The sequence below is a fragment of the Garra rufa genome, chromosome 7, assembly GCF_049309525.1.
Source record: "Garra rufa chromosome 7, GarRuf1.0, whole genome shotgun sequence".
NCBI classification, from domain to species: domain Eukaryota; kingdom Metazoa; phylum Chordata; class Actinopteri; order Cypriniformes; family Cyprinidae; genus Garra; species Garra rufa.
In genome coordinates, this window is record NC_133367.1 from 16,721,965 (window position 1) to 16,749,480 (window position 27,516).

The 27,516-nt window shown below is 39.1% G+C and overlaps 1 protein-coding gene across 1 annotated transcript; it reads right to left on the bottom strand.

Annotated features, from left to right (window-relative positions):
- Positions 1-12,027: 12,027 nt before the first annotated feature.
- On the bottom strand, positions 12,028-26,731 carry LOC141338003 (SLAM family member 5-like). Its single transcript, XM_073843576.1, has 7 exons — positions 26,686-26,731; positions 26,166-26,504; positions 25,667-25,957; positions 25,467-25,580; positions 24,556-24,623; positions 13,145-13,168; positions 12,028-12,117 (listed from the first exon to the last, which is right to left on the bottom strand). Exons 1-7 carry the CDS (start codon positions 26,729-26,731, stop codon positions 12,028-12,030), a joined length of 972 nt encoding a protein of 323 aa, XP_073699677.1.
- Between the last annotated feature and the right edge of the window lie 785 nt (positions 26,732-27,516).

Here is a 27,516-nt window from a genome sequence, read left to right on the forward strand (position 1 = left end):
AGCTGTTGTGGTCGGTTTTCTTCGGAAATGTGGTTTGATGTGCTGGGTGGACAAACAGTTTGTGCATGAGACAACTGGTATTTAGAGCATGAAGTTTGTGGGTGAAGGGGCTCTCAGTTGTGCTCAGACACTTTAATCTACAAAAAACATTGCACCATGTTGAGAAAGTGTTGCTGACTATAAGATAAATAATAGAAGCACAACGATAATATTTAAGTCATATTTAATACTTTTAATATCAAATAATTTAATACTGTGTCCACAATATGAGAGCAGTTGGCAAACTCTCAGAAAGGGATTGTGAGAAATTTCCACCTGCTGTGCAAGAAAACCTCAGTGGTGTTCAACCTTATATTATGATTGCTTTTTACTGTCTTTTATGCCATAATTCTAAGACTTCAACAGCAGCAACAAGGAGTGGTTTGCAATACAGATGTTGTCTTGCAATATAGTTGGTGTAGTTTATTCTGACAGTGCACCTACTTTAATTTATATCGGTGCTTAATTACACAAAAATATATCTAAAACACATTCTAATTCACAGGCTGATTAAGACTCAGCCAATGTGTAACTGTGGCATCTTCAATAGTCTGCATCAATGTGAATGAAGGTACGACATCTCATCTCTATGAACCAAACATATGTGACCCTGGACCACAAAACCAGTCTTAAGTCGCTGGGGTATATTTGTAGCAATAGCCAAAAATACATTGTATGGGTCAAAATGATCGATTTTTCTTTTATGCCAAAAATCATTAGCATATTAAGTAAAGATCATGTTCCATGAAGATATTTTATAAATTTTCTACCATAAATATATAAAAGCTTGATTTTTGATTAGTAAAATGCATTGCTAAGAACTTCATTTGGACAAATTTTAAGGCAATTTTCTCAATATTTAGATTTTTTTGAACCCTCAGATTCCAGGTTTTCAAATAGTTGTATCTCAGACAAACATTGTCCTATTTTAACAAACAATATATCAATGGAAAGCTTATTTACTCAACTTTCAGATGATGTAAGAATCTCAATTTCGACAAATTTACACTTATGACTGGTTTTGTGGTCCAGGGTCACATATATGGTATCATTTGAAGGCCGAGAACTTCAGCTTTCTTGTACCATTTATGGTACATAAAATAAAATAAAATAAAATAAAGTTGTGAATTTGCCTTTGAAATTTAGATTTTTATTTATTTTTTTAAAGTGAGACCATTTTTTTTAAAATAAATTTAATTCAATTTATTTGAGTAGGGTGCTATTTTAAATTCAGGTATGCCAAAATTAGTAAAAAAAAAAAAAAAAATATCCAAAATATGCCACAGAGCTGAAGTGGTTAAATGAGTGCAACATTTTGAATAAAATGCAGACTCTACTCTTCTACTACACACTAAACAGCATTTACTTTTTTCTTCACAGAAATAGCACTTTCAGGAAACAGTATAAGTAGGTTTATTTATTTACACAACAGAGTACATGACAGACAATGGAGCACAGTGAAGGGTGGGGTATACATTTCCATGTTATGTTAAGATGAAAAAAAAAAACATTTTGGTTGTGTTTCTGGAACAACAACATTACAGACATCAAAATAACATTTGAGAGTGAATGTGAAAAAAAAAAATCAAAAGATATGATATAATCAGCAACAATAAAACAGAAAGAAGAACAACACCCTGACAGAGAACAAATGTGACTGATGTGTCTGCAAAGGTATTGTGAATCCACTAGATGGCAGTGGGAGAGATGAGAAGTAAAAAAGAGAATTAAAGCACTAAAAGGGCCCTCCTGGGGTATATGCATTTGAAGTGGTAAATATAAGAGGAATATGTCCAAGTCATTTATATGTGCCAAACGTCCTGCTGCTAGCTGGTGGCGCTAAGACTATAACTGAATATTGGCATGAAGATGTCTTCAGGCATGAGTATGTGTTTAGGCCAGGACTCTTATCAAACATTTGAAGTTAGGGACTGATCAAACAATTCTATGCCTGATGTAACGGATATATATAAATATATGTATATTCGTTTAAATAAGTGATTATTTGTGAGAGACTTTTATTTTGACGAGTGATCCCGTTTTCGCGTGCTGAAAGTGCAGCAGAGAGAGACGAAGAAGAGCGCATTGTATGAGTGTGTCGCACACAAAAGTGAGTGTTGTGTCGTTTCGAGAGCTCGTTCGATAAAGTTGCTTCAGCGGAAGATTATCGAGGCTTAACGACAAAAGCACTAAGGAAAAGTGTGGACAGTGACCCGCGTTTCGTGGCAGAAAGGAGTTTCTCCAGTTTCGTTTTGTGGTATGTGTTCGCTGTTATAATCACGCAGTATACATAGTGAAGGCCACGAAAGCTGTGAGTACGCTTCAAGTGCAGATCAAGTTTTATTATCATCATCTGAGAGATATGCAGCACATTTTTGCTGTATTTTGTATTTTTCGTCTTTGATTAAAAAGCAGCGCCGAGAATAACGTGTCAACAAGACTATTCACATGCATTTGAGTTTCCGCACGTGTCAGAGCATGTGATACTGCGACCGCTGAATAACGTAATGGATGCAAAGAAGTAATGTTTTAGAAGATTCCAGTTTGCAGATAGTTCTATAGCCCTGCCATCCAAGTGACATCTCAGTTTGATTCATCTCCCGTTGAATTCTATTACTTTTAAATAGACGTTTCATCGGTGGGTCATTAGTAAAGAATAGAGTGGATCTTTGAAGTTAACCACTTCAGCTACTGTCTTCAGTTAATTTCAACGCACCCCACGTCAAGACAACGCACTCCAATTCATTGTTCTTTGAACAGTTTTTTTCTAAATTTCCCATTTTTTTTCGGAGGACTGAACTGACACAGTGAACTGTGCTAATTCAAGTGGACTACAGAACGTGATGTGAGCAGTGAGTAAACCATTGAAGGAACACTTCACATAAGGGCTCATCTTGAATTGAAATTTGTTTGTGAATGGTTGTTTTTGTTTGTTATTTTCAAATGTGATCGTTTGAGGGTGGTCATTTGAAACTGAGAATTGGTGAGTTTACAAATTGATAAATTGAAAGCATTTACTGTTTTGAAGTTTCTTAAGGGATTTGTCATATTTCAAGTAAAGTTTTCACCTTTTGTGTTTAAGGTGATTGTGTAAATTTAAAAGACAACACAAAGACAGTAAATTATAATTTTTTTTAATTTTCTTTAATGTAATTGACTACTCAAACAAAGGAACTAATACATCTTAAGAATAAGAATTTAAAAGAATAAATTCTGTTTTCTTTTGCACTTCCCATCTACAGTTTGTTTTGTTGAAAGCTGTCAGGGAGTAGGGGCGTCTCATTTACTTTATTAGATCTGGGGAGGGAGGAGTCTATCAGACCGCATTCTCATATGCAAGTTACTTCAGGAAGCCCCGTGTAACATTTCTATACCTGAAGCCTACCCTTGTCAATCAGTTGTGTCCCAACACAATAAGGTAAATAAAATCACATACACACATTAGTGTGTAAAGAGACTAAAAAGTTTTGAGAACGGGGACTAAGATCTTTTCGTTGTCTAAACTGCCAGGGCAGCCAATTCATTTCCCCTACACAACGGGCTAAATTCCCGTTACAAAAGTGGCGTCACGAACAGGATCGAGTTAGGCAGATTTAAATAGTCACACGTCTCCAGGCCCACAAGTAGTGTTTTTTTTTGTCCAATAAGAAGATGGCTGAGCTAGAGGAGTTAAGAAGAGAAATGGTAGAGATGCAGAGGAGATTTGCTGAGCAGGCAGGGGCACTTGAACAAGCCAGGACAGAGCAGAGAGAAGCCCTGTCCCTAGCTAAAGTGGTAATAGAGAGTCAGGCCTCTGCACAAACGACTCCCGCTGCCATTTATATCCCTCGAGACCGTAAGCTCCCTGATTTCACTGGTTGTGTGTCAAAACCTGGAGAGCTGAGTATTGAAGAATGGGTGGCGTCAATGAAGTCTGCATTTCAGGTCATGAGGGTGCCTACTGAAGACCGGGTTGAGCTGGTGAAACAGCACCTGAAAGATGAAGCCAAAGCCACAGTTAAGTTTATGATGGACGGAAAAGAGGAGTCTGTTGACAACATCTTCACTGTTCTCCTTGACACTTATGGAGATAAAGTGCCCATTGGTACGAGGCTAAAAGAATTCTACGATCGTGCACAGAATACAGGAGAAACAATACGCTCCTATGCATATGATCTTCGGGAAAAACTAAATCGTGTTCAACGACGAGAGCCAACCAGAGTGGCAGATGCTGAAGAGGTTCTGAAAGAGCAGTTGGTGTTAGGCCTGAAAGATGATTTCTTGCGTCGAGAGATGAAGCGCAGAATTAAGGCTGAGCCAGATTTGAGTTTTGTGCAATTGATGCAATCAGCAATTACCTGGTCAGAAGAGGAGGAAGCACAGCCTCCTAGTAATGTAAGGTCCAGTACCCGTGCCAGAGGGGTAGTGAATGCGGCTGCAGCACAGGATACTCCCTCCACTCTGTCACTTGAGAAATTGCATGAGGAGATCCAGAAAATAGCTGCTCGTCAAGAGGAATTATATCAAGTCGTTCATGCGAAAGAGAGGAATAGGCCACAGCAAAGTCATCTAAAGAAACAACCGTTAAAAGACAGTGAAGGGCGTTATATTTGTTATTCGTGTGGTGAACCCGGACACACCAGTCGCCATTGTCCACAAGGTGGCAAGGTGAGGAGGGGACCAGCTCCACCACAGTGTACAGTGGAATCAGCTGATGTTACGGAGAAAGATTCAGGAGGGGCAGTACAGAAAAGCCCGGGGCCCTCTTTAATTAGATGTCACACAGCAGAATGGATGGCTGATGAGACTACTGAAAAACTGAAGGATAGTGCTTTTGGGGATTGCCTTGCTGTTGAGGTGAGGATAGCAGGTGTCAAAACCAAGTGCCTCTTAGATACAGGGTCAGAGGTGTCCACCATCTCTGAGTCACATTTCAGACAGCATTTTGAGGAGCAAAACCTAAAGTTGTCCTCTGCATGCTGGGTTAAATTGACAGCAGCAAATGGACTAGACATCCCTGTCTTGGGTTGTTTACAGGCTGATGTAGAATGTCTGGGTAAAGTCCTTCCTAATAAGTGCATATTCGTTCTGACTGACTCAAGTCCTGATGTCAAGGAAATGAAAGGAGTGTCTGGGATCATCGGTATGAATATACTTAGTGAAGTTCAGTCTCTATTTATCCCAGCAGAGGGAATGGAAAAGGTGGACAAGTATAGTCAGCGAGATGAAGCACAAGTCCGGAGGGTACTTGCTAGAGTTGAGAAGGAAGCAGGACGTCTGGGGCCAGACGGAAGAATTGGGCATGTTAAAATTGCTGGAAGACAAGCTGTTACTATTCCTCCCCGCTGTGAGAAGGTACTGGAGGGCCGCTGTGGAGTGTCACCTGGGGTGAAGAGTAATGTGCTAGTGGAACCTGCAGCTGGAACAAGTTTGCCGAAAGGACTCTTAGTGGCTCACGTTCTTGCTAAAGCAAACTGTGGAAAGGTCCCTGTGCGTATGGTGAACTTAAGCGAGAAAGCCATTAGAATTGCACCCCGTTCTAGAGTAGCTTCTGTTTATAGACCAAAGGAGGTGGTTACAAAGGATGTTCTTGAATTTGAGGAAGATGACGGTGTACTTCATGTCAAGGAATTGACGCAAAACAAGTTTCAGGCTGACAAGAACTCACTCATGCAGCCACCAGTTCCTGTTGAAGTGAACTATGAAGGTCTCACACCAGCACAATGTGAAAGTCTCACTAAGTTGTTATCAAAGCACAGAGATGTCTTCTCCAGAGATGACCAAGATTATGGTTACACCACGGCTGTGGTGCATGATATTCCTACTGGTGAAGCACCACCGATAAAGCAGCGTCATCGTAGAGTACCACCGCAGATATTCCAAGAGGTCAAAAGGCATGTCCAGAACCTGGTTTCCCAGGGAATCCTCAGAGAGAGCAGTAGCCCCTGGGCATCACCTGCAGTCATTGTTATGAAGAAAGATGGCAGTGTGCGTTTCTGCTGCGATTATCGAAAGCTGAACCAAGTGACGTATAAGGATGCATATCCGCTTCCAAGGGTGGACGAGTCTTTGGACGCATTGGGTAATGCTAAATTGTTCTCTACGCTGGATTTGACTGCTGGGTATTTCCAGGTGGCTGTGAGTGAGAAGGATCGGGAGAAGACAGCTGTAACCACTCCATTTGGGCTGTTTGAGTGGACCAGGATGCCGTTCGGGTTGTGCAACGCTCCGGCCACCTTTCAGCGCCTTATGGGTGTGGTGCTTGGCGACTTGGCCTTTGACGTTCTTCTGGTCTATTTGGATGATGTCATTATTTTCTCCAGAGATTTTGAGAGTCACTGCGAGAGGTTAGAACTTGTCTTTAACCGTCTAAAACAACATGGTCTGAAGTTAAAGCCAAGCAAGTGCTTTCTTCTAAGGCCTGAAGTAAAGTTTCTAGGGCACCAGATCTCCGCAGAAGGCATAAAAGTGGATGATGAGAAAGTTAGAGCACTGGAAAGGTGGCCAGTTCCTAGAAATGTGAGAGAAGTCAGGCAGGTGCTTGGTTTTATGAGCTATTACCGCAGATTTGTCCCGAGGTTCGCTCAAATTGCCAAACCGCTGCATGTGCTGATAAGTGGCGGAAAAAGAAGTAAGACCCCAGTAACGTTCACCTGGAGCCAAGAATGCCAGACTGCATTGGATGAGTTGAAAGAGTGTTTAATGTCACCACCAATTCTGGCATATCCCGACTTCAGTGAGTCCTTCACACTGACCACAGATGCAAGTCATCATGGATTAGGAGCTGTCCTCAGCCAGAAGCAGGAAGGGATTGAGCGTGTTGTGGCATATGCAAGCCGAGGATTAAGAGGTTCGGAGAAAAATGACAAAAACTATAGTGCATTCAAGTTGGAGCTGCTTGCATTAAAGTGGGCGATCACAGAAAAGTTTAGAGAATACCTTATGTATTCAAAATTCACTGTGATTACTGACCATAATCCACTACGGTACCTCTACTCAGCCAATCTCGGAGCGGTTGAGCAGCGCTGGGTAGCGCAGCTGGCAGAGTACAACTTTGAAGTATGCTATAGACCTGGCCGACACAACACGAATGCTGACGCCCTGTCGAGGATTCCCTCCAGAGAGGAACCGGAGAAGGACGACGATGAAAAGGATTTCATCTGGCTAGGAGCTGACGAGGTAAGAGCAAGTTTGTGGCCAGGCAAGAGGATTGTTGAAGGAGAACCTGAGGGTAAAGCTGCAGTGCAAGCGTCAATAAGGGGAGAAATAAATGGGTATAGCTGGAGCGAGATAGGAAAGCAGCAGAAAAACGATCCTGTGATCGGTCCCATTTATACAGCAGTATCCGAGAGCAAGAGACCAAGTAGAATGGACCACAGTTGTATGGAACCAAAACAGAAGAAACTTGCTAAAGAATTTGACCGTCTTAAGCTGCGTCAGAGAGTGCTGTTCAGACGCATCCTAGACCCTAGGGATGGAGAGGAGATCTGGCAGATGGTCGTACCAGAATCTCTACAACGTGAAGTGTACGAGGGACAACATGAACACGGAGGTCATTTCGGAGAGAGAAGTACATTGACTCGAATGAGACGAAGTTATTACTGGCCTACCATGTCAAAGGATGTTCCATGCTGGATAAGGCAGTGCAAGAGATGTACACTGGCCAAAGATGTTTTTCCCAGACTTCGAGCCCCTATGACATGCAGTAACATTTCAGCTCCACTAGAAGTCCTAGCGATGGATTATACGCAGCTTGAGCAGTCTTCTGGAGGATATGAAAATGTGCTTGTTCTCACCGATATGTTTACCCGATTCACAGTTGCTGTTCCTACCAGAAACCAGACAGCAAACACGACAGCAAAAGCCCTACTCAAGCACTGGTTTGTTTATTATGGCTGCCCAGCTCGCCTGCATTCTGACCAGGGCAGGTGTTTTGAAGCTAATGTGATCAAAGAGCTTTGCAAGATCTATGGTATAGGAAAAAGTCGTACAAGCCCATACCATCCACAGGGTAACTCTCAATGTGAGAGATTCAACCGTACCATGCACGACTTGCTGAGAACCTTACCGCCAGAGAAGAAGAGAGATTGGAAAACTCACCTGCCAGAACTGGTAATGGCTTACAACAGTCATGTTCATTCATCTACTGGTTATTCTCCATTCTATTTAATGTTCGGAAGGGACGCACGCTTACCAATGGACATTGTAGGGGAGAAGGATTTAGAAGAGGATGAGGTGGATAATCTGGACGACTGGGTGAAAAATCATCATGCAAGATTAAAGACGGCGGTGGAGATTGCAAATGCAGCATCTCAAGAGGCTTCCAGAAAGAGAAAGAGGATTTATGACCGCAAGTCATTTGGAGCTCTTGTGAGGCCTGGAGATCGAGTGCTAATGCGTAATCACAAACACCGTGGTAGAAACAAAATTCAAGATAAATGGGAAAACGCACCATACATAGTGTTAAAGCAAAACCACGCTGACATACCTGTGTTTACCATTAAACCTGAAAAGGGAGGTCCTACAAAGGTAGTACACCGAGATCAGCTTAGGCACTGTTCATTGCCATCACCCGCAATACCTCGTACATGCCAGCACAGTATGAGAGACAAATCAGAAACAGACACAGACACGTCAGACATTGTCTGCTTTCCTGCAACTTCACAACATCCCACTTACCATGCACAAACAAGGGTAGGTCAAGGGGAATCAGAGGAAGTAGAACAGGGTGACAATAACGAAACTCAGAGTGTAATAGCAGAATCAGAATTGAGAGTACAAGATGACTCAAGTGATGCTGATGTTTCAGAAGCTGAAAGAGAAAGTATTCCGGAACTCAGACGTTCTCAGAGGCAAAACAAGGGTATCTTACCTGTGAAGTACAGAAGTGATTATGTTGTCAAATAGGAGTTCAGAGGTTTCTGTAACTTCAAGTAATGACATACGAGAATATACGTGTATAATGTGATGTTTTTCTAATATGTTGTTTTGTGTTTCAGAGATGAGCCTGCTGGAGATGTCAATGGAGTGGCAGGGTTTAGCAGGGGGGAATGTAACGGATATATATAAATATATGTATATTCGTTTAAATAAGTGATTATTTGTGAGAGACTTTTATTTTGACGAGTGATCCCGTTTTCGCGTGCTGAAAGTGCAGCAGAGAGAGACGAAGAAGAGCGCATTGTATGAGTGTGTCGCACACAAAAGTGAGTGTTGTGTCGTTTCGAGAGCTCGTTCGATAAAGTTGCTTCAGCGGAAGATTATCGAGGCTTAACGACAAAAGCACTAAGGAAAAGTGTGGACAGTGACCCGCGTTTCGTGGCAGAAAGGAGTTTCTCCAGTTTCGTTTTGTGGTATGTGTTCGCTGTTATAATCACGCAGTATACATAGTGAAGGCCACGAAAGCTGTGAGTACGCTTCAAGTGCAGATCAAGTTTTATTATCATCATCTGAGAGATATGCAGCACATTTTTGCTGTATTTTGTATTTTTCGTCTTTGATTAAAAAGCAGCGCCGAGAATAACGTGTCAACAAGACTATTCACATGCATTTGAGTTTCCGCACGTGTCAGAGCATGTGATACTGCGACCGCTGAATAACGTAATGGATGCAAAGAAGTAATGTTTTAGAAGATTCCAGTTTGCAGATAGTTCTATAGCCCTGCCATCCAAGTGACATCTCAGTTTGATTCATCTCCCGTTGAATTCTATTACTTTTAAATAGACGTTTCATCGGTGGGTCATTAGTAAAGAATAGAGTGGATCTTTGAAGTTAACCACTTCAGCTACTGTCTTCAGTTAATTTCAACGCACCCCACGTCAAGACAACGCACTCCAATTCATTGTTCTTTGAACAGTTTTTTTCTAAATTTCCCATTTTTTTTCGGAGGACTGAACTGACACAGTGAACTGTGCTAATTCAAGTGGACTACAGAACGTGATGTGAGCAGTGAGTAAACCATTGAAGGAACACTTCACATAAGGGCTCATCTTGAATTGAAATTTGTTTGTGAATGGTTGTTTTTGTTTGTTATTTTCAAATGTGATCGTTTGAGGGTGGTCATTTGAAACTGAGAATTGGTGAGTTTACAAATTGATAAATTGAAAGCATTTACTGTTTTGAAGTTTCTTAAGGGATTTGTCATATTTCAAGTAAAGTTTTCACCTTTTGTGTTTAAGGTGATTGTGTAAATTTAAAAGACAACACAAAGACAGTAAATTATAATTTTTTTTAATTTTCTTTAATGTAATTGACTACTCAAACAAAGGAACTAATACATCTTAAGAATAAGAATTTAAAAGAATAAATTCTGTTTTCTTTTGCACTTCCCATCTACAGTTTGTTTTGTTGAAAGCTGTCAGGGAGTAGGGGCGTCTCATTTACTTTATTAGATCTGGGGAGGGAGGAGTCTATCAGACCGCATTCTCATATGCAAGTTACTTCAGGAAGCCCCGTGTAACATTTCTATACCTGAAGCCTACCCTTGTCAATCAGTTGTGTCCCAACACAATAAGGTAAATAAAATCACATACACACATTAGTGTGTAAAGAGACTAAAAAGTTTTGAGAACGGGGACTAAGATCTTTTCGTTGTCTAAACTGCCAGGGCAGCCAATTCATTTCCCCTACACAACGGGCTAAATTCCCGTTACACTGAGTTACAACAACTTCCTCTTTCATGGCAAAATATCAAACTTGGTCAGGCTACCATGTACGTCCCCTTTCAACAAAAACTTGAAATATTTGCAATTTAAAATCAAAGGGCTTTAGATTAGACTGACTAAATTTGGTGTTTTTAATAAAATCTTTAGGAGGAATTTGTATTAAAAAAATAAAAATGCATGAAATGTCAAAAACAGCACAAAATTTGCAGAGAAAATACTTTTTGTTGATGTTTTTGTATGTATTGGGACATTACATGTGTCTACTTTGCTAAAGGTGTATAGTGGTGCTATAGAGCGATTTTGCAATATCTTATTCTAAAACACACATCAAATGTAAATTTTCAGCAGTTTTGAAGCGTGTGCAAAGTTTCATTAATCTCTGAGTATGTTTAGTCCCTCAGTGGAGTAATTCCAATAAAGACCTCGCACCGCAGTACTTGGACCCTAAAAAGACAATACCGGACATAGTCTCAGATGAGCTCTAACATCAGTATATCTGATCTATCTTGTAGATCTGATCATCGTTTTATGGGGACGTTCTCGTACACTTTCTCTGTCTTTGATTTCTGCAAGGCAAGACAAATCAGTCAGGAACTTATTTAAGTGGAAGTTTAAAAAGTCAGACCGTAGTATTTTGTTTAATTCAAGTGAAATTGAATTATAGACCAACCATTACATCAAGACCTTATACAATTTCTGCTTTCTACGACAGACCCACATCAACACACAATCACGAATGATCTTACCGATTTTGGTGTTTTCGATTTACAAAGTTCTGAATCAGTTCTCTCTGACGTTCGAGTCTGAACTGCATTAACAAAAATCGCAGATGTGTTAAAATGACAAAGCTTTCAGTCTTAAATAGAAATAAGTCTTTGAAAAGATAATTATTTATACATATTAATATCTTGCTCGCCTAACCTGTTTCTCTGTGTCTCCTGCAGATGCAGCACATCATGACTGAAACCAAAATCAACAGAGTTCCAGCAGCAGAGATCAGCACTATGTTAAATAAGGATATCTGTGGTTCTGTAATGGACAAAATTACCATTAGTGTGAGTGAATCTGTCCATCTGATCTATATCAAACTATCAAACATCAGCACTAACTGGGTAAATAGTCACTCATGTCAGTGTTGTCATACCTGAACATGTGTGGCAGAGTTTGCTGATGTCCAGATGTTGAGTCTGGTTGCTGATGGGATTGTTGAGCACACAGCTGTAGGTGTTGTTTTCCTGATATTCCACCTCCAGAGGTAGAGAGAGACTGATGCTGAGATCAGACACACTGATGCTGGACAATAAACTGCTTCCTTTGTAACAAGAGAGAGTCACATCACTCACATTCACCACTGAACACACCAGTGAACAATATGGCGATGATGGTGAAGAACATTGTGAAGAGTTACTGCTGATGACGGGAACAGGCAGATGAGCTAAAAACATAAGAGAATAAACAGAAATGTGGATAAATCTAACAAATATTAAATTGATTAGACTTTCAACTGCTGCTATACTTCAAATGCAAGTGAACTTTTATAAACTTATAAGCCTCCAAAGAATTGCCCCTGTTGAATTCCATAGCCTTAATTTCACCTTAAAGTTACTTTAAGAAAACAAGAATAGATGTATTTGAAGGACAGAACAATTTTTTTTTCTCACCATAGACAGACACATTGAATGTTTTTGATGACAGCTTAGCTCCAGTTATCTTTAATTCATAGAGTCCAGCATGTTCAGTTGTGATATTTGTAATTGTCAAAGATCCAATTCGTTTGTCCAGCTTCAGTTTGTCTCTGAATCGTTCATCAGGACCCACATATTTGTATATATGTTTTGTTGATTTTCGTCCTTTGATTTTAGCTATGAGATACTTTTCAGTTCCATAACTCCACGAGAAGTCTTCACCTTCATGTATTTCAGTAGCATCGGTGTGTAGAAGGACAGAATCTCCCTCCATCACTGAAATGGTCGGTATTTTGTTTGATTTAGCCCCAAACACATCTGAAAAACATACAGGAACAGATGAAGGCTTCTGATGGGTTGCAAACAATCAGCTGCAATGTGTATCATTTTAAATGTGAGGCTGATGGCAAATTTTCTTGGTGGGGCGCCACATCCAGAAATATTAGCATACATCCCAATATGATTTATCACGGTATTACAAAAGGCATGAAGCATTTTAAATAAAGAAAATAGTCAGCAATTGATGTATACTGTGCAACAGCAAAATCGTTGTGAATGAATGAATAAATGAATAAACAAATATATGTTACATTTGTTTATACCAGGTAACATCCCTCCAGGAGTGCTGATGTCCTGTAAAGTTTAGCTCCAATCCTGAAAAAAAAAAAAGCTTCCCAAAAGCTTTGTAACCAACCATGGTCGAAAGTTCCGCCATTATTCTGTGTTTCCCAAAACTATAGTTCAAACAAACATTCGCAAACAGGGTCACAAACTTACCTGGTTGGAGCTACAGCTCTCAGCCTGTGGTTAGAAGCATAAAACATATGGGCTCAATAAATGACCCTCTTGGGAACAACAAGTAAGCTAACATGCAGTACAATCTATATCTATATATTCTATCTGTCCAAAAATGCCCTTTAATCCACGTATTTTTGCGCGTCCTCTATTAGCGCCATTTTTGAATAGATCTCTGGAGTAGGTAAGAGAGACCCTGCGATAAATCAAACATCAAAAAAGGGAAACTATAGGGAACAAAAAAATAGTAAATCTCTAAAATTCAGCTATATTGAACATGGCCCCCTATTTCACTTTATTCGATGTTTGATTCATCGCGGGTTCCCTCTTACATCATACTCTGGGGTTGCACACTAATCAAAAACAACACTTATAGAGAATGCACAAAAATACAAAATGAATTTATATTTAGATTGTACTGCATGTTAGCTTGCTTATTGTGTCCAAGAGCATAATTTATTGCGCCCATAGGTCTCACTAACAATAAACTATGCGTCTAACTACAGGTCCAGAGCTGTAGTTTCATCAATTTAGGTTTGCGATGCTGTTTGTGAATGTTCGTTTGAACTATAGCTTCGGGAAACTCGAAATCGTTGAACTATGTTGGTAACAAAAAAACTTGTGACCATAGTTGGTTAACGATCCTTTTTGGAAATGCACCCCAGAGCAGCGACCAACCTCTATCATTACACCTTCTGACACAGACAGAGATTGTCTTACAATAGGATGATGAGAGAGTCTGTTTAACTCCCTATTGGAGAAAGCATAACTGATAATTTGGATCACATGTCCCTTAATAACCAATCACATTACAGCCTTGACGTCACTGAATTTCAGTCAGATAAAAGTATATAGTCTACCAATTATCGGTTTGTAAACATTCAGAAGCGTGCACATCCGGGATGAAGAAAACCAGGCAGAGATAGCTTTTACGACTAGAGAATTATCAGAATCAGAATCAGAAAGAGCTTTATTGATCTTTTTCAACCAAAGTATATTGTAGACTTTTCAGACCCTAAAGATTCATATGAGCTTCTGGAAAATATGACTCCGATGACCCCTTTAAAAGTATAGTAGTCATAGCATTCATTCATAGTATGTCCGTTTAAACATCTGTGTTTCACTTCAAATGGCATCTTTGACGAAATATTTCCATTCCAATTTGAAATATCAAAAGGCACAAAACTATATATTTTTTTCTCTTATTCCGCATGGATGTTACCTGTTTACCTCTACTTGTTAATGTTTTTCTGCAACCACTATGCACGCATAGCTTCAAGTGACATATTATACCAAACAGTTATTCAGTGGACTACGAGTAAAATTTGATAACAATTTGAAACAAAAATGTTATTCATACTGAGTCTGAGGGGAGGGGAAGTGAAGGTTTGCATAAACTGGTTGACAGCATGCCCATGAGACTACAGGTTGCCATTGAGGCTAAGGGTGACCTGACAAAGTATTGGTAGTTGTGTACATTTTGTAATACTAGTTGTCTGAATAATTTTGGGTTGATTGTAATCGATTGCATACCTTTCTATCAAAGTTTTCTGACATTATCAAACTGAATTTGTTCTGACACAGTTTAACTCTTGTCATATTTTATTACCATTTTTTAAATCAGGGGTTTTCAAACTGGGGTCCGGAGAACCCCAGGGGGCCACAAGGAATTGGGTATTTATACACGAAACTTTAAAATTTTAGAATGGGGGTTGCACAATGATGATCATATTCAGGGGTCTGTGGCATCTAAAAGGTAGAAAACCCCTTTTTATAGTTTTAAACTATAGCAAATAAACTGTGATAGTGAAAGACATTTTGAAGGTGTCTGAATACATTTACATTAAATTTACATTTACATTTACATTTATTCATTTGGCTGACGCTTTTACCCAAAGCGACTTACAATTGGGGAGAACAGCAAGCGATTCATCCTAAGAGTCAGCTCGAAGCGGGAAGTGCTCGAAAATACCATATATCAGGCATTGTTATATGAGTACATGCTATAAAGACAAGATCAACAAAGATTTTTTTATTATTATTATTATTATTGGGTCAGATAGATTTGAAAAAGATGGGTTTTTAGCAGTCGTTTGAAAACTGTTAAGGAGGCAGCATTCCGGATAGGTGTGGGAAGAATGTTCCACCAGGCAGGAACAGTAACCGAGAATGTTCTGGAAAGTGATTTCATGCCTCTCTGTGGTGGTACAATGAGGCGTCTTTCACTAGAGGATCTCAGACTTCTGGAGGGAGTGTAGATGTGTAGTAGTGAACGGAGGTAGGCAGGTGAAGAGCCGGTGACTGTCCTATATGCCAGCATCAGTGTCTTGAATTTGATGCTTGCATGCGTGTAACCGGTAGCCAGTGCAGGGATATAAAGAGAGGTGAGACATGGGCCTTTTTGGGCTCATTGAAGACCAGTCGTGCTACTGCATTCTGAATCATTTGTAGAGGTCTGATTGTACATGCTGGAAGACCAGCTAAAAGAGCATTGCAGTAGTCCAGCCTAGAAATAACCAGGGCCTGGACGAGGAGTTGTGCAGCATGCTCTGTTAGGAAGGGCCTGATCTTTCTGATGTTGGACAGCGCAAACCTGCAAGATCGAGCAGTTTTAGCAATGTGGTCTTTGAAATTTAATTTGTCATCAAAGATTACACCAAGATTTCTGGCTGAAGTCGATGGGGTAATTGTTGATGAACCTAACTGGATGGTGAAGTCATGCTGTAGAGTTGGAGTGGCAGGTAAGACAAGGAGCTCAGTCTTTGCCAGATTGAGCTGTAGATGGTGCTCCTTCATCCATGCAGAGATATCCGCCAGGCAGAATGAGATCCGTGCAGCTACCGATGGATCATCTGGTTTGAATGATAGTTAGAGCTGTGTATCATCAGCATAGCAATGGTAGGAAAAGCCATGTGCCTGTATGATGGGACCCAAAGATGTAGTGTATATGGAGAAGAGGAGAGGTCCAAGAACTGATCCCTGAGGAACCCCAGTGACCAGTTGATGAGTTTTAGATACCTCACCTCCCCAGGCCACTCTGAAAGACCTACCAGAGAGGTAGGATTTGAACCAGCAAAGTGGTGTCCCTGTGATGCCCAGTGATGAGAGGGTCGACAGGAGGATCTGGTGATTCACAGTGTCAAAAGCTGCAGATAGGTCCAACAAAATAAGTACTGATGATTTGGAATCAGCTTTTGCAGTCCGCAAGGCTTCAGTGACAGACAGTAGCGCAGTCTCAGTTGAGTGACCACTCCTGAAACCTGACTGGTTAGCATCCAATAGGTTGTTCTGAGTGAGAAATAAAGATAGCTGGTTGAAAACAGCTCGTTCCAGTGTTTTTGCTATGAATGGAAGGAGGGAGACAGGTCTGTAGTTGTCAATGAGTGAAGTGTTAAGTGTTGTTTTTTTTAGCAGTGGGGTTACCCGGGCCTGCTTAAATGTAGTGGGGAAAGTGCCTGTGAGAAGAGATGTGTTGATGATGTGTGTGAGCGCCGGTAGGATTGTGGGAGAGATTGCTTGGAGAAGGTGTATGGGGATAGGATCTAAGGGACATGTCGTCAGATTGTTTGGAGAGGAAAAGTTTGGATACTTCTGCCTCAGAGTGGGGACAGAAGGAGAAGAGGGGAGTTTTGGTTGTGGGTGTGGTTGATTTTAGTTCCTGTAAGTGTGGAGCATCTACTGATAGATGTAGTTTTGTGTGTAAATAATGTGGCGAAATCATCAGGTGTTATAGAAGTGATTGTAGGAGGTGGAGGGGGACAGAGCAGTGAACTCAAAGTTTTGAAAAAATTCTGTGCGTCCGCAGCATTGTTGATCTTGTGGAAATATGAAGATTTGGCAGTATGGACTTGAGTAGAGAAAGATGAAAGCAGAGACCGAAACATACTCAAGTCAGATGGGTATTTAGATTTGTGCCATTTTCTCTCGGCCGCCCTGAGTTTGGACCGATGCTCACGAAGAACATCGGATAGCCAAGGGTTTGAAGGAGTAGCCCGTGCTGGCCTGGAGGAGAGAGGGCATATATCATCTAGGCAAGAAGTAAGTGTTGAACATAGGGTGTCAGTCGCTGCATTAGTTTCCATGGATGAGAAGTGGGTTGGAGAGGGAAGAGAGGAGGATACTATTGAAGAAAGGTGGGAGGGAGAAAGAGAGCGGTTTCGTCTAAAAGTGAAAAGTTGTCGGTTTTGATGCTCAGTTAAATTCAAGCAGGAATAGTCGCAGGTCTTTACTTTCATCGGTCTTCACACGAGGAGGCTGAACGCTTCCGCTGACGCGTCAGCTGATGCTACACAGTTAAATACACAACCAACAATGCTTTACTGATAATAGCTAGGGACGCCTCCTCGGCTCAGTCAGCCGCAAATGTATCGCCCGCATGCAAAAAGGCTCAATCGAAACTTTGAAGCAACAGCTTCACACTTTTAATTGCTCAAGAAGGGAACAATATGAAATAACAAAAGCTTCCCTTGGCCATCTGCTCGGTTATTTATTTTAATGGGTGCAATAAAGACTACAGTTTAAAGCAAAACAAAAATAAAAAATAATAATTGCAAGGCAAATCACGGAAGAAAGAGTCCTTTTCTAACAACAGCTCTATGTAAATAAAAAACGCAGGTGTAAATAGATAGCAACGACAGAGTGCTTTTAACAGCAGCTCAGTCTTATTACTAACAAATAAGTAAATAAATAGAATGACAGAGTGCTTTTAACAGCAGCTCAAAATAACTAATGCCTATTGAAAAAGTATTAAACTATCACTTACGCGCAGTCCTAAATGTTGGTTTGACTGTACAATTAATATAATTAATATTTTAAAAAAATGATATTTAAATGTAAAAAAAAAGTTAACTAATCTCAAGTCTTGCAGTTACAATTAACCCAAAGCCATGTAGCCGTGATCTCTATTTACAGCTAACAGCCGTAACATTAGCACTAGCAACTTGCATTGAAAGTATCTACACAGGCACACAATAAACATTATTTACTTTCACTTTCTTGGCTTTCACTAATTGAAATAACTTACAAAAATGAAAATTTTCAGTAAATTGTATCGCCTATAGAGCCAAATGAAATATATATATTTATAACTTACCAATCAGAAGCCACAGGTACAAACAGAAGAGAAGGAACATTTTCCTCAAGTGCTGCTGAAAACAAAAAATCTGGTGTGTGAATCCTCCCACACCAGAGATTGAATGTCCTCATGCTGGGTTAAATTAATGTTAAAAGGGGGGGGGGGGGGTGTTGGGGGGTGGGAGGTAAACCATTGACATCTCCCCTTACAAAGGTGTGATTCTAGCAGCTAAACATAGTGAAAATGAAAGCTGCTGCGATTTGTGCGTGAGAAACTTGCCATTTGTTTAATCTGTGTTTAGTTTGTGACGAGCTTCTTCCTGTCTGCTAGTTACTATGATTTCTATGACTCTGATTTCTGTTTCTGTTTGGCATAGGGGAGCGTGGGGGGAAAAACTTGCTGGGTTAGTTGTAACACATGTGGTTTAAATATCCTATTGAAGAATTGCTAAATATTTATTTTATCATAGTAAAAGTACATTTCTGGCTGAGGTATATTTTTTCAACTCAGTTTTTAGTATTCATTTAAAATGAGACAAATTTGCAATTAGTTTAATCTCCAATCTGTTCGACTTTTCCAGTTTAGATTATTAATGCTTCGCAAACCAGCAAGGCACTAATCAGATTTAAATTCCAGTTGCGCAGAATGTTGTAAGTTGGAACTTTAACTTGAAACAGCTTGAGATTTGTTTTAAAAACAACTCGTTTTCATGATTCGCAATCGACTCTTTCTTTTGGAAGGCAATAACTTTATACACAGAGCACTTTCAGATTTAAAACTTTGGTGTTGATAAAGCATGCTGAGTTTCATTTCAACTGATCAGAGTTATTCTCTGAACCAATTTTAGGAAGAATTAGATCAATTTTGAGGGAGGAGTAGTGAAAAAATGAATAATGTACTTTTTTTTCAAATGGTCATTACTGCAGTGGGTTAAGTCATAATGTAAGCTATTAAATGTAATCAGCAGGAAGAGAGGAATCAGGTATGCTAAGTTTTCTTTTTCTAGAACAAGAGTTATTACCATTTCAGTGTTGAATTTTTGAACTGGTGGTGGTGCTATAGAGTTGGTTCTAAAGACCCCAGAGTTAGTCAGATCACTATTGATGGCCATCACTACAATTGTGCCAATTTTTATCATTTTCCTATGTTCCGTTCATAGGGTTGCCATAGACTCCCATTGGGGAAGAAGAAGAAGACTCTTTATTGGTGCAAAAGTGAGTATATTTATTTATTTTGTACAGCTTTTGCAGGTGCTTTTTATGACTTAATTATAAATTAAAAAAATGTGTCATCTGTTATACGCACTACTGAACAGACAGAAAATGCACAAGTACTGAAAATAAAAAAAAAAATAAGCTCTGTAAATGTTTGCAGTTTTACAACACTATAAGTGTGTCCCATCAGGTAATGAAAAGTTCTGCATACACTTGTGGTCTTCATGTGCACTTGGACCAAACTCAGATAAATAATATATGTAGTGAATTGGTTAAGTGCAAAGACCGCAGGTGTGAGTATTTGGACAGGTCAGTTAAATCAGTTGTGAATGACTCATTGAGTTGAGTCAGTTCTTTGCATGATTTACCAAACAGGTAGCAATGTATTGTTTCTTAAAACCTCTGCATTTAGAAGAAGTCACACTGCTACAGTATGAGCGTCATAATCGTAGGCATGGAAACAAAATACTCTCAACCACGTGCCTTTAACACCTTCACCTACATACATGAACTGAAATTAACACCAAACTGTTGATGGAAAGGTTATGTGGCACAGGTCAAACCACATTAAGATAATAAATAATTAGTTTTGAGGCAATTGTTTGGCTTCAGTGGGTGACCAGTCTAAGGCTACAGGGTGATATGCCTTTTATATACATACATATAAATGTTCTTTTGGCTCATATTAAGACACTATTAAAGACAAGAATGTTTTTAATAGTGAAGAAACATTAATCATTATTCATATACATTTGATAGTATCAGAGTATGACTTATTCATTTAAAATAGTTGTAATTTAAATAAATAATGTAATTCTAAGTTAATGTGTATGGGAGGAGGGGAAGTAAACTATTGCCATCTCCCCTTGCAAAGGTGTGATACTAGCAGCTAAACATAGTGAAAATGCAAGCTGCGGTTGGTGGACAAAAAGTTTGTTTCATCTGTTTAGTTTGTAGGTGAAGAGCTTCTTCCTGTCCTGCTAGCTGCTATGAAAACGTGATCTCATGAAAGTGCATTGACATGATTTTCTGTTTGGTGTAGGGGAGCATGAGGGGAAAAAACTTGCTGGGTTAGTTGTAACACATGTAGTTTAAATATCCTATTGAAGAATTGCTGAATATTTACTTTATCATAGTAAAAGTACATTTCTGGCTGAGGCGTTTTTTCATCTCAGTTTAGTTTTCATTTAAAATGAGTCAAATCTGCAATTATTATCTGTTAGACTTTTCCGGTTTAGATTATTAATGCTTTGCAAACCAGCTAAACACCAATCAGATTTAAATTCCAGTTGCGCAGATGGGGAATGTAGTTAATTGAGACTTTAACTTGAAACAGCTTGAGATTGGTTTTTAAACCAATTCATTTTCATGATTTGCAATTGACTCTTTCTTTTGAAAGACAGTAACTTTATAAATGGAGCACTTTTAGATTTAAAACTTTGGTGTTTGCTGAGTTTCATTTCAATTGATCAAAGTTATCCTCTGAACCAATTTTAGAAAGAATTGGATCAATTTTGAAGGAGAAGTAGCGACAAATGTAAAACTGAAAAATTTACTCTTTTTTAAGTGGCCGCTACTTCAATGGGTTAAGTTATAATGTAAGCTATTAAATGTAATCAGCAGGAGGAGAGGAATCAGGTATGCTAAGTTTAATTTTTCTCGAACAAGAGTTAATACCATTTCAATGCTGAATATTTGAACTGGTGGTGATGCTATAGAGTTGGTTTCCAGAGACCCCAGAGTTAGCCAGATTAATAATCATGGCCATCACTACAATTGTGCCAATTTTCATCATTTTCCTATGTTACGTTAATAGGGTTGCCATAGACTCCCAATGGGGAAGAAGAAGACGCTTTATTGGTGCAAAAGTGAGTATATTTATTTGTACAACTTTGGCAGATGCTTTTAATGATTTTATTACAAGCAGCTGGAATAATATGTGGACTACTGAACAGACATTAGAAGATTTTAAAATGCACAAGTTCTGAAAATAAAAATTAAGCGCTGTACAATTTTGCAGTTATACATCACTATAAGTGTGTCCCATCAGGTAATGCAAATTTCTGCATACACTTGTGGTCTTCATGTTCTCATGGGCCAAACTTTGCATGATTTCTCAAACAGGTAGCAATGTATTGTTTCTTAAAAACCTCTGCATTTAAAAGAAGTCACACTGTTATGAATGTCTTAATCGTAAGCATGAAAAAACAAACAAAAAAAAAAAACTCTCAACCACATGCCTTAACACCTTCACCTACATATTACCTGAACTGAAAGTAACACCAAACTGTTGATGAAAAAGTTATGTGGCACAGGTCAAACCACATTAACATAATAAATGTTAATTAAATTAGTTTTGAGGCTTTTCTTTTTATTTTGACAATTGTTTTTGTGCATTTTTTGAATATCGCACTTCATAATGATCCTGCTGTATGATCCTTTTTTTAATGGTTATTCTCACCAATCCCAAAACTCAGCCATAGACTCTCAATCTGTCAGTGTCTCTGGAGATTCCAGAAACCTTACAGTTTAAGATAATCTTCTAATGCTGATAGATGTGTACGTCACATGATCCTTCTCAAGTGTCTGGAAAAAAAGACAACATCACACATGACAGAATAATTAAAATTTGCTAAATGTAGCATCCCAAACATCGAGGTTAATTTTTTTGAACACCGGAGTTACACCCCTACTCTTTACAAGAAGTGTCAAGGGATTTTTTGTCACTAAAGAGTGTCAGAACCCCAATAATGTCATATTTATCCCATGAAATATGAATAGTGTCATTTTAATGGGGCATTTGGACCAACACAGACCACAGGTTAGCTCCCCCTGCTGGCCTCCCATCCAGGTACTGAACAGACTCAACCCTGCTTGGCTTCAGTGGGTGACCAGGCTACAGGGTGATATAGCTTTTGAAGTGTAAATAATAATATATTAGTATTGGCCAGGTTTTGTACAATTAAATGGTTACTAAGAACAGCGGTTCTTAATTCTAGTCCTGCGACCTACTGCTCAGCCCATTTTGTTTGTTCTCTTATCCGACACCCTCGGTTCAGTTAATAGATTTCCTGATGTCTGAATTAGATGCATTAAATAAGGAAGACGTACAAAATGTGCAGAGCCGTAGGCCCCAGAGAAGAACTGTATTTTATTTATTTATTTATTTATTTTTTGATTGTGTGTCATGTGACTTCCAGTTTGCGTAAGTAATGTTGTCAGTCTTATTTAAGAAGTGTAAATGTTCAAATGAAACATTATATTATGTGTTTTTGAAAGATTTAGGAAAGCATATTGTAGATTTAAACAGGTTTGTGTTGAGAGTTTTTCTGTGGTTTCAGCTTTGTGCTTGGGCTGTTTGTGGCTCCATTATTAGCAAAAGTCATGCTAACGCTCATTCTGACATTGAGCAATAGACATGAAAACAATCTCTTTTTACTTGCTCATCCCATATGTTACATATATTGATAAACAAAATTATTTTTATTATGCTAACATGTGTTATTGCTGTAACAAACCCTGCCCATGTTCTTACATCCACTTGCCACCAGAGGTTGCCCACTCATTATATTGATTTTCACACTTCACCCTGGACTACACTTCCCATCTCCCATTGCGCAGACTGCACTTTCACCTGTATACAATCATGAACCATATAAATACGAGGCCATTACAATGATTCTGGGCCTAGTATTGTATAGCGTTCAACACTCCTTGTGTTAGCTACTTTACGGAGCCCTTCCGAGCTTCTAGTTTAATCGTTTCGAGTCTGTTTGTCTTATTTATTCTAGCTCTGGAATCATTGGCTCTTTGCCTCTACCCTGCCTATTGTATTGATTACTTAATCTATGAATCATATAGAATGTTCATTTGTTGATGATGAAGTGATTATTAATAAATGGTTTAGTTCTTCATGAGTTATATATTAACCTTTTCACACGTGAGTTTAAAATATTCTATCTAACCCCAAAGAGTGAGTTTTTTTTAGGCGACCGTTATTTTAGAATGTTGGCATTACTGTTTCCAAGGCGACGCGTCATCTGACACACCGCAGCCACAACAGCACTGTAAGACACATGGATCGCTTTTATTTCGTTTTCCCTTTTTTATCATTAATATTTACAAGCATGCTCGCTATTATGAAATATCTGATATTCCGATTTCGAAATATGTGCAAGCAAATTTATTTAAAAGTCCAAACACTTTTATTATGACCGTGTTAGTTATTCTATACCGGGTGATGGGCGCCGCCATGTTTGTTCGAGCTGAATCCGAGCTGTGGGATTCACAACACGCAAATGCATCCTCTCCTCCCGAAAGACATTAAAGTAAGTCTCTGGTGAGCTGGGAGAAGAGGAGAGTGAACTTTAGAGTTACATACATAATCTGTATATGATATCAATAAAATATGTTGTCAGAATATATTTGTAGGATCATTATTGCCGCTTCCATAGACATCAGTGTGTATTTTACAAACTATAAATGCATGGTTTTGCTAGTACGTATGTGTATTTAAATATCTGAAACCTAAAATAAGCATTATATGGTTGAAAACACTTAATATTTGTGATAATATGACAAGCACTCAGCACGTCCGATCTGGCTCAGAGCCAGCCAAAGCGCCAAAACAGATTTGAATTCAGCAGCTGATCACGTGATGCGGCGAACGTTCGAATCACACCGGTGTGATCATACGCATAAGGGACCAGCCAAGACAAATCACACCGGTGTGATCGTACGTTCTAAAGGGTTAACTCATGATTATGTCTGCATTAGTTAAGCATGAATTAATGCATATTTGTGCACATGTATTGTAAAGTGTTACCAAATTTGTTTAACAAAACATAATTTGCTTTAATGGACTTGTTCTATAGTTTTGATGTTTAAACCTAAATTAACTGCTAAAATAAGTATTTAGATAGTTACAGTGATCATTATAAATATTACAGGATATGTGTCAGTGTTTCTTTAAATTACATTTATTGATGAACTTATGGCTTTTATAAACATCTGTTATGATGATGTTGTCTTCGTGAAGTAATGGGTACAGAGGAAAACACAAGAGTCTCTAAATGTGACACTCTCAAATAAATAAATCATCCTACCTTATTAAGTGCATTTTGTTTGTGGAATGTTGGTTCAGCATAAGTGATTTCTTCATCAACAGTCTCATCTGTTTCAATAAAATTACCAGATACATTGAAGTAAATCTGGTTCATCATAACGTATGTTATTGGTGCTGTCAAAGTTCTAATGCGTGTAATTAATTAAATATGATTAAGGCTGCAATTTGGAAAGGACAGAAAGGAAAGGGTGTAACAAGTGGCCAAGTACGGTGAATTTGTACTCTACGTTTAACCCATCCAAGTGCACACACAGTAGTGAACACACACACACACACACACTGTGAACACACACCCAGAGCAGTGGGCAGCCATATTGCTGCAGGACCGGGGAGCAGTTCAGTGCCTTGATTATGATGCGGAAGAGAGCGCTGGTCATTCACTTTCCCCAACCTACAATCCCTGCCGGACTTGAGACTCAAAACCGCAACCTTTAGGTTACAAGTCCGACTCTCTAACCGTTAGGCCACGACTGCCCCTAAATTTGTAAAAAAAAACCTACTTTTTGTAAAAACAGCATTAACAAGTTTCCAATTCGGCTTTGTTTGTTTGTTTTCCAAGTGAAGTGAGTAAAGAGTGTGATCCAGTGTCATTCTATAGGCTGAATATGTTTCTGATAAGAGTGTAATCTACAGAAATAACCTAAGCTAATAAATAAATTTGGGTAGTTGTGGCCTAATGGTTAGAGAGTCGAACTTGTAACCCAAAGGTTGCAGGTTTGAGTCTCAGATCTGGTGGGGATTGTAGGTGGTAGGAGTGAATGTACAGCGCTCTCATCACCCTCCTCCCTTGAGCAAGGCACCGAATCCCCCAACTGCTCACCTGGCGCCACAGCAATATGGCTGCCCACTGCTTGAAGAAAAGGCAGTTTGAAGGCAGAAGGAAACACTTGCCTTCTTGGATTGTTTTTCTTTGTTTCTTGTAGATCAAGAAGATCCAAATTACAGCGACAATCAATAGAGATCCAGCAGCAGAAGCAGAAATTGGCATTTTATGAGATATAAAGTCTGGAGGATGAGAAGGAGAGGATAAACATTAATATAAGTAATGTAAGTAAATGTGTACATGGACAGTAATATCAGTGATGTCGTACCTGCACATGTGTGACAGAGTTTGCTGATGTCCAGATGTTGAGTCTGGTTGCTGATGGGATTGTTGATCACACAGCTGTAGGTGTTTTTATCTTGATATTCCACCTCCAGAGGTAGAGAGAGACTGATGCTGAGATCAGACACACTGATGCTGGACAATACGCTGTTTCCTTTGTACCAGGAGAGAGTCACATGACCCACATTCACCACTGAACACACCAGTGAACAATTCTGCTGTGATGAAGATGATGATGAAGAACAGTTTCTTCTTATGACAGGAATAGGCAGACGAGCTGGAAAACATGAGTGAATAAAGACAATTGTGGCTAAATATAAACATCAAGCTTAATTCTGTTTCAGTGTGTTGAGTAAGTGTTTAGTGTGATGAAAATAAGTAAGTATTCATGTGATCTCAAAATCTAAAACACTTGAACATTTTAATATGTAAATAGTTGTTAAAATAAGAATATATAAATGACAGGACCAATTATCTCTATTCACCATAGACAGAAACATTGAATGTTTTGGTTGACATTGTCTGCCCAGTAATCTGTAGTTGATAGAGTCCAGCATGTTGAGTTGTGATGTTTGTGATGGTCAGAGATCCAGTTTGATTGTCCAGCTTCAGTCTGTCTCTGAATCTCCCATCAGGAACGTCATCAGATGTAGAGAAGATTTCAGCAGCCTTAGTGATTTCAGCTATCAGAGAGTTAATAGCTCCAAACTTCCATTGCATGTCTTCTTCTTCTTGTAATTCAGTAACATTAGTGTGTAAAATGACAAAATCTCCCTCCATCACTGACATCATCTGTATTATATTTGTCTCAGAACCAGACAGACCTGGAAAACATGAACATTAGATGAAACAGGTTCACTGAATTTAAATCATTTAATGTGCAGGTTTCCCTTGCATTTTGAGTTTGTGAGTACATTTCCATGAGTTTTTTTCAATGTTATTCATAAAAAAATGTATCAAAGTTGTATTAAGCAATATATTTCTTTATTTTTATTTTTTGCTTACCAATCTGACAACACCAGCACAAACAGAAAACAAACATGTGAAACATCCTTCAATAGTTCAATAAAAAAGTGATCTGTTGGGGGTGTAGATGTGTAAGAGTGAGCTGAGGTAGGGTGCAGAGCCTGAACTTGATGCGAGATGCAACTGGAAGCAAATGCAGAGAGATTAGAAGGGGTGTGACACAGGCTAACCATTTTGCACTACACACACACACACACACACACACACACACACACACACACACTCAATGTTTTTGTCTGGAACTGCCCAAGACATGTGATAGGAATTAAGTAAATGTCAGTTGTTTTAATGTCATTTACAATACGTGATGGTGAACTCTCTCAACACCTCCCACACAACTTGTCAGTTGCCTATGGTTGGTCATGGAATCCCTGACAGCCCTGCTGCAACGGAAACAGTTAGCCAAGCTCAGTACGTACTAGATGGTGCTAAATTCCCTTAAACGAAAGCAAAAGCAATTGAAGATGGCAAACTATGCAGCAGTGAGCAATGCAGCCAATCAGAGACATATCTGATGATTTCGAACAGTTAGAAACAGTTTGTCAGTATTCTTCTGCCATCCGCTATCTTCTTGTGCAAATAATGAACGGGAGATGAAAAGATGGTGCATTTTCCCAGAGTTTAATAAAACACCTTACACGTTGACACACTCGTCCACATACATGGGGATCGCACAAGGAAAAATGTACACATCATGCATCCAACAATAAATGCAAGACAATCTAAGCCATAATTGTAAACAAGTTGTGTTCCAAGTTTGAAGTTGATATCTCAAAAAAATCAAGCTTTTAGTAAGATTATGTTTGGATG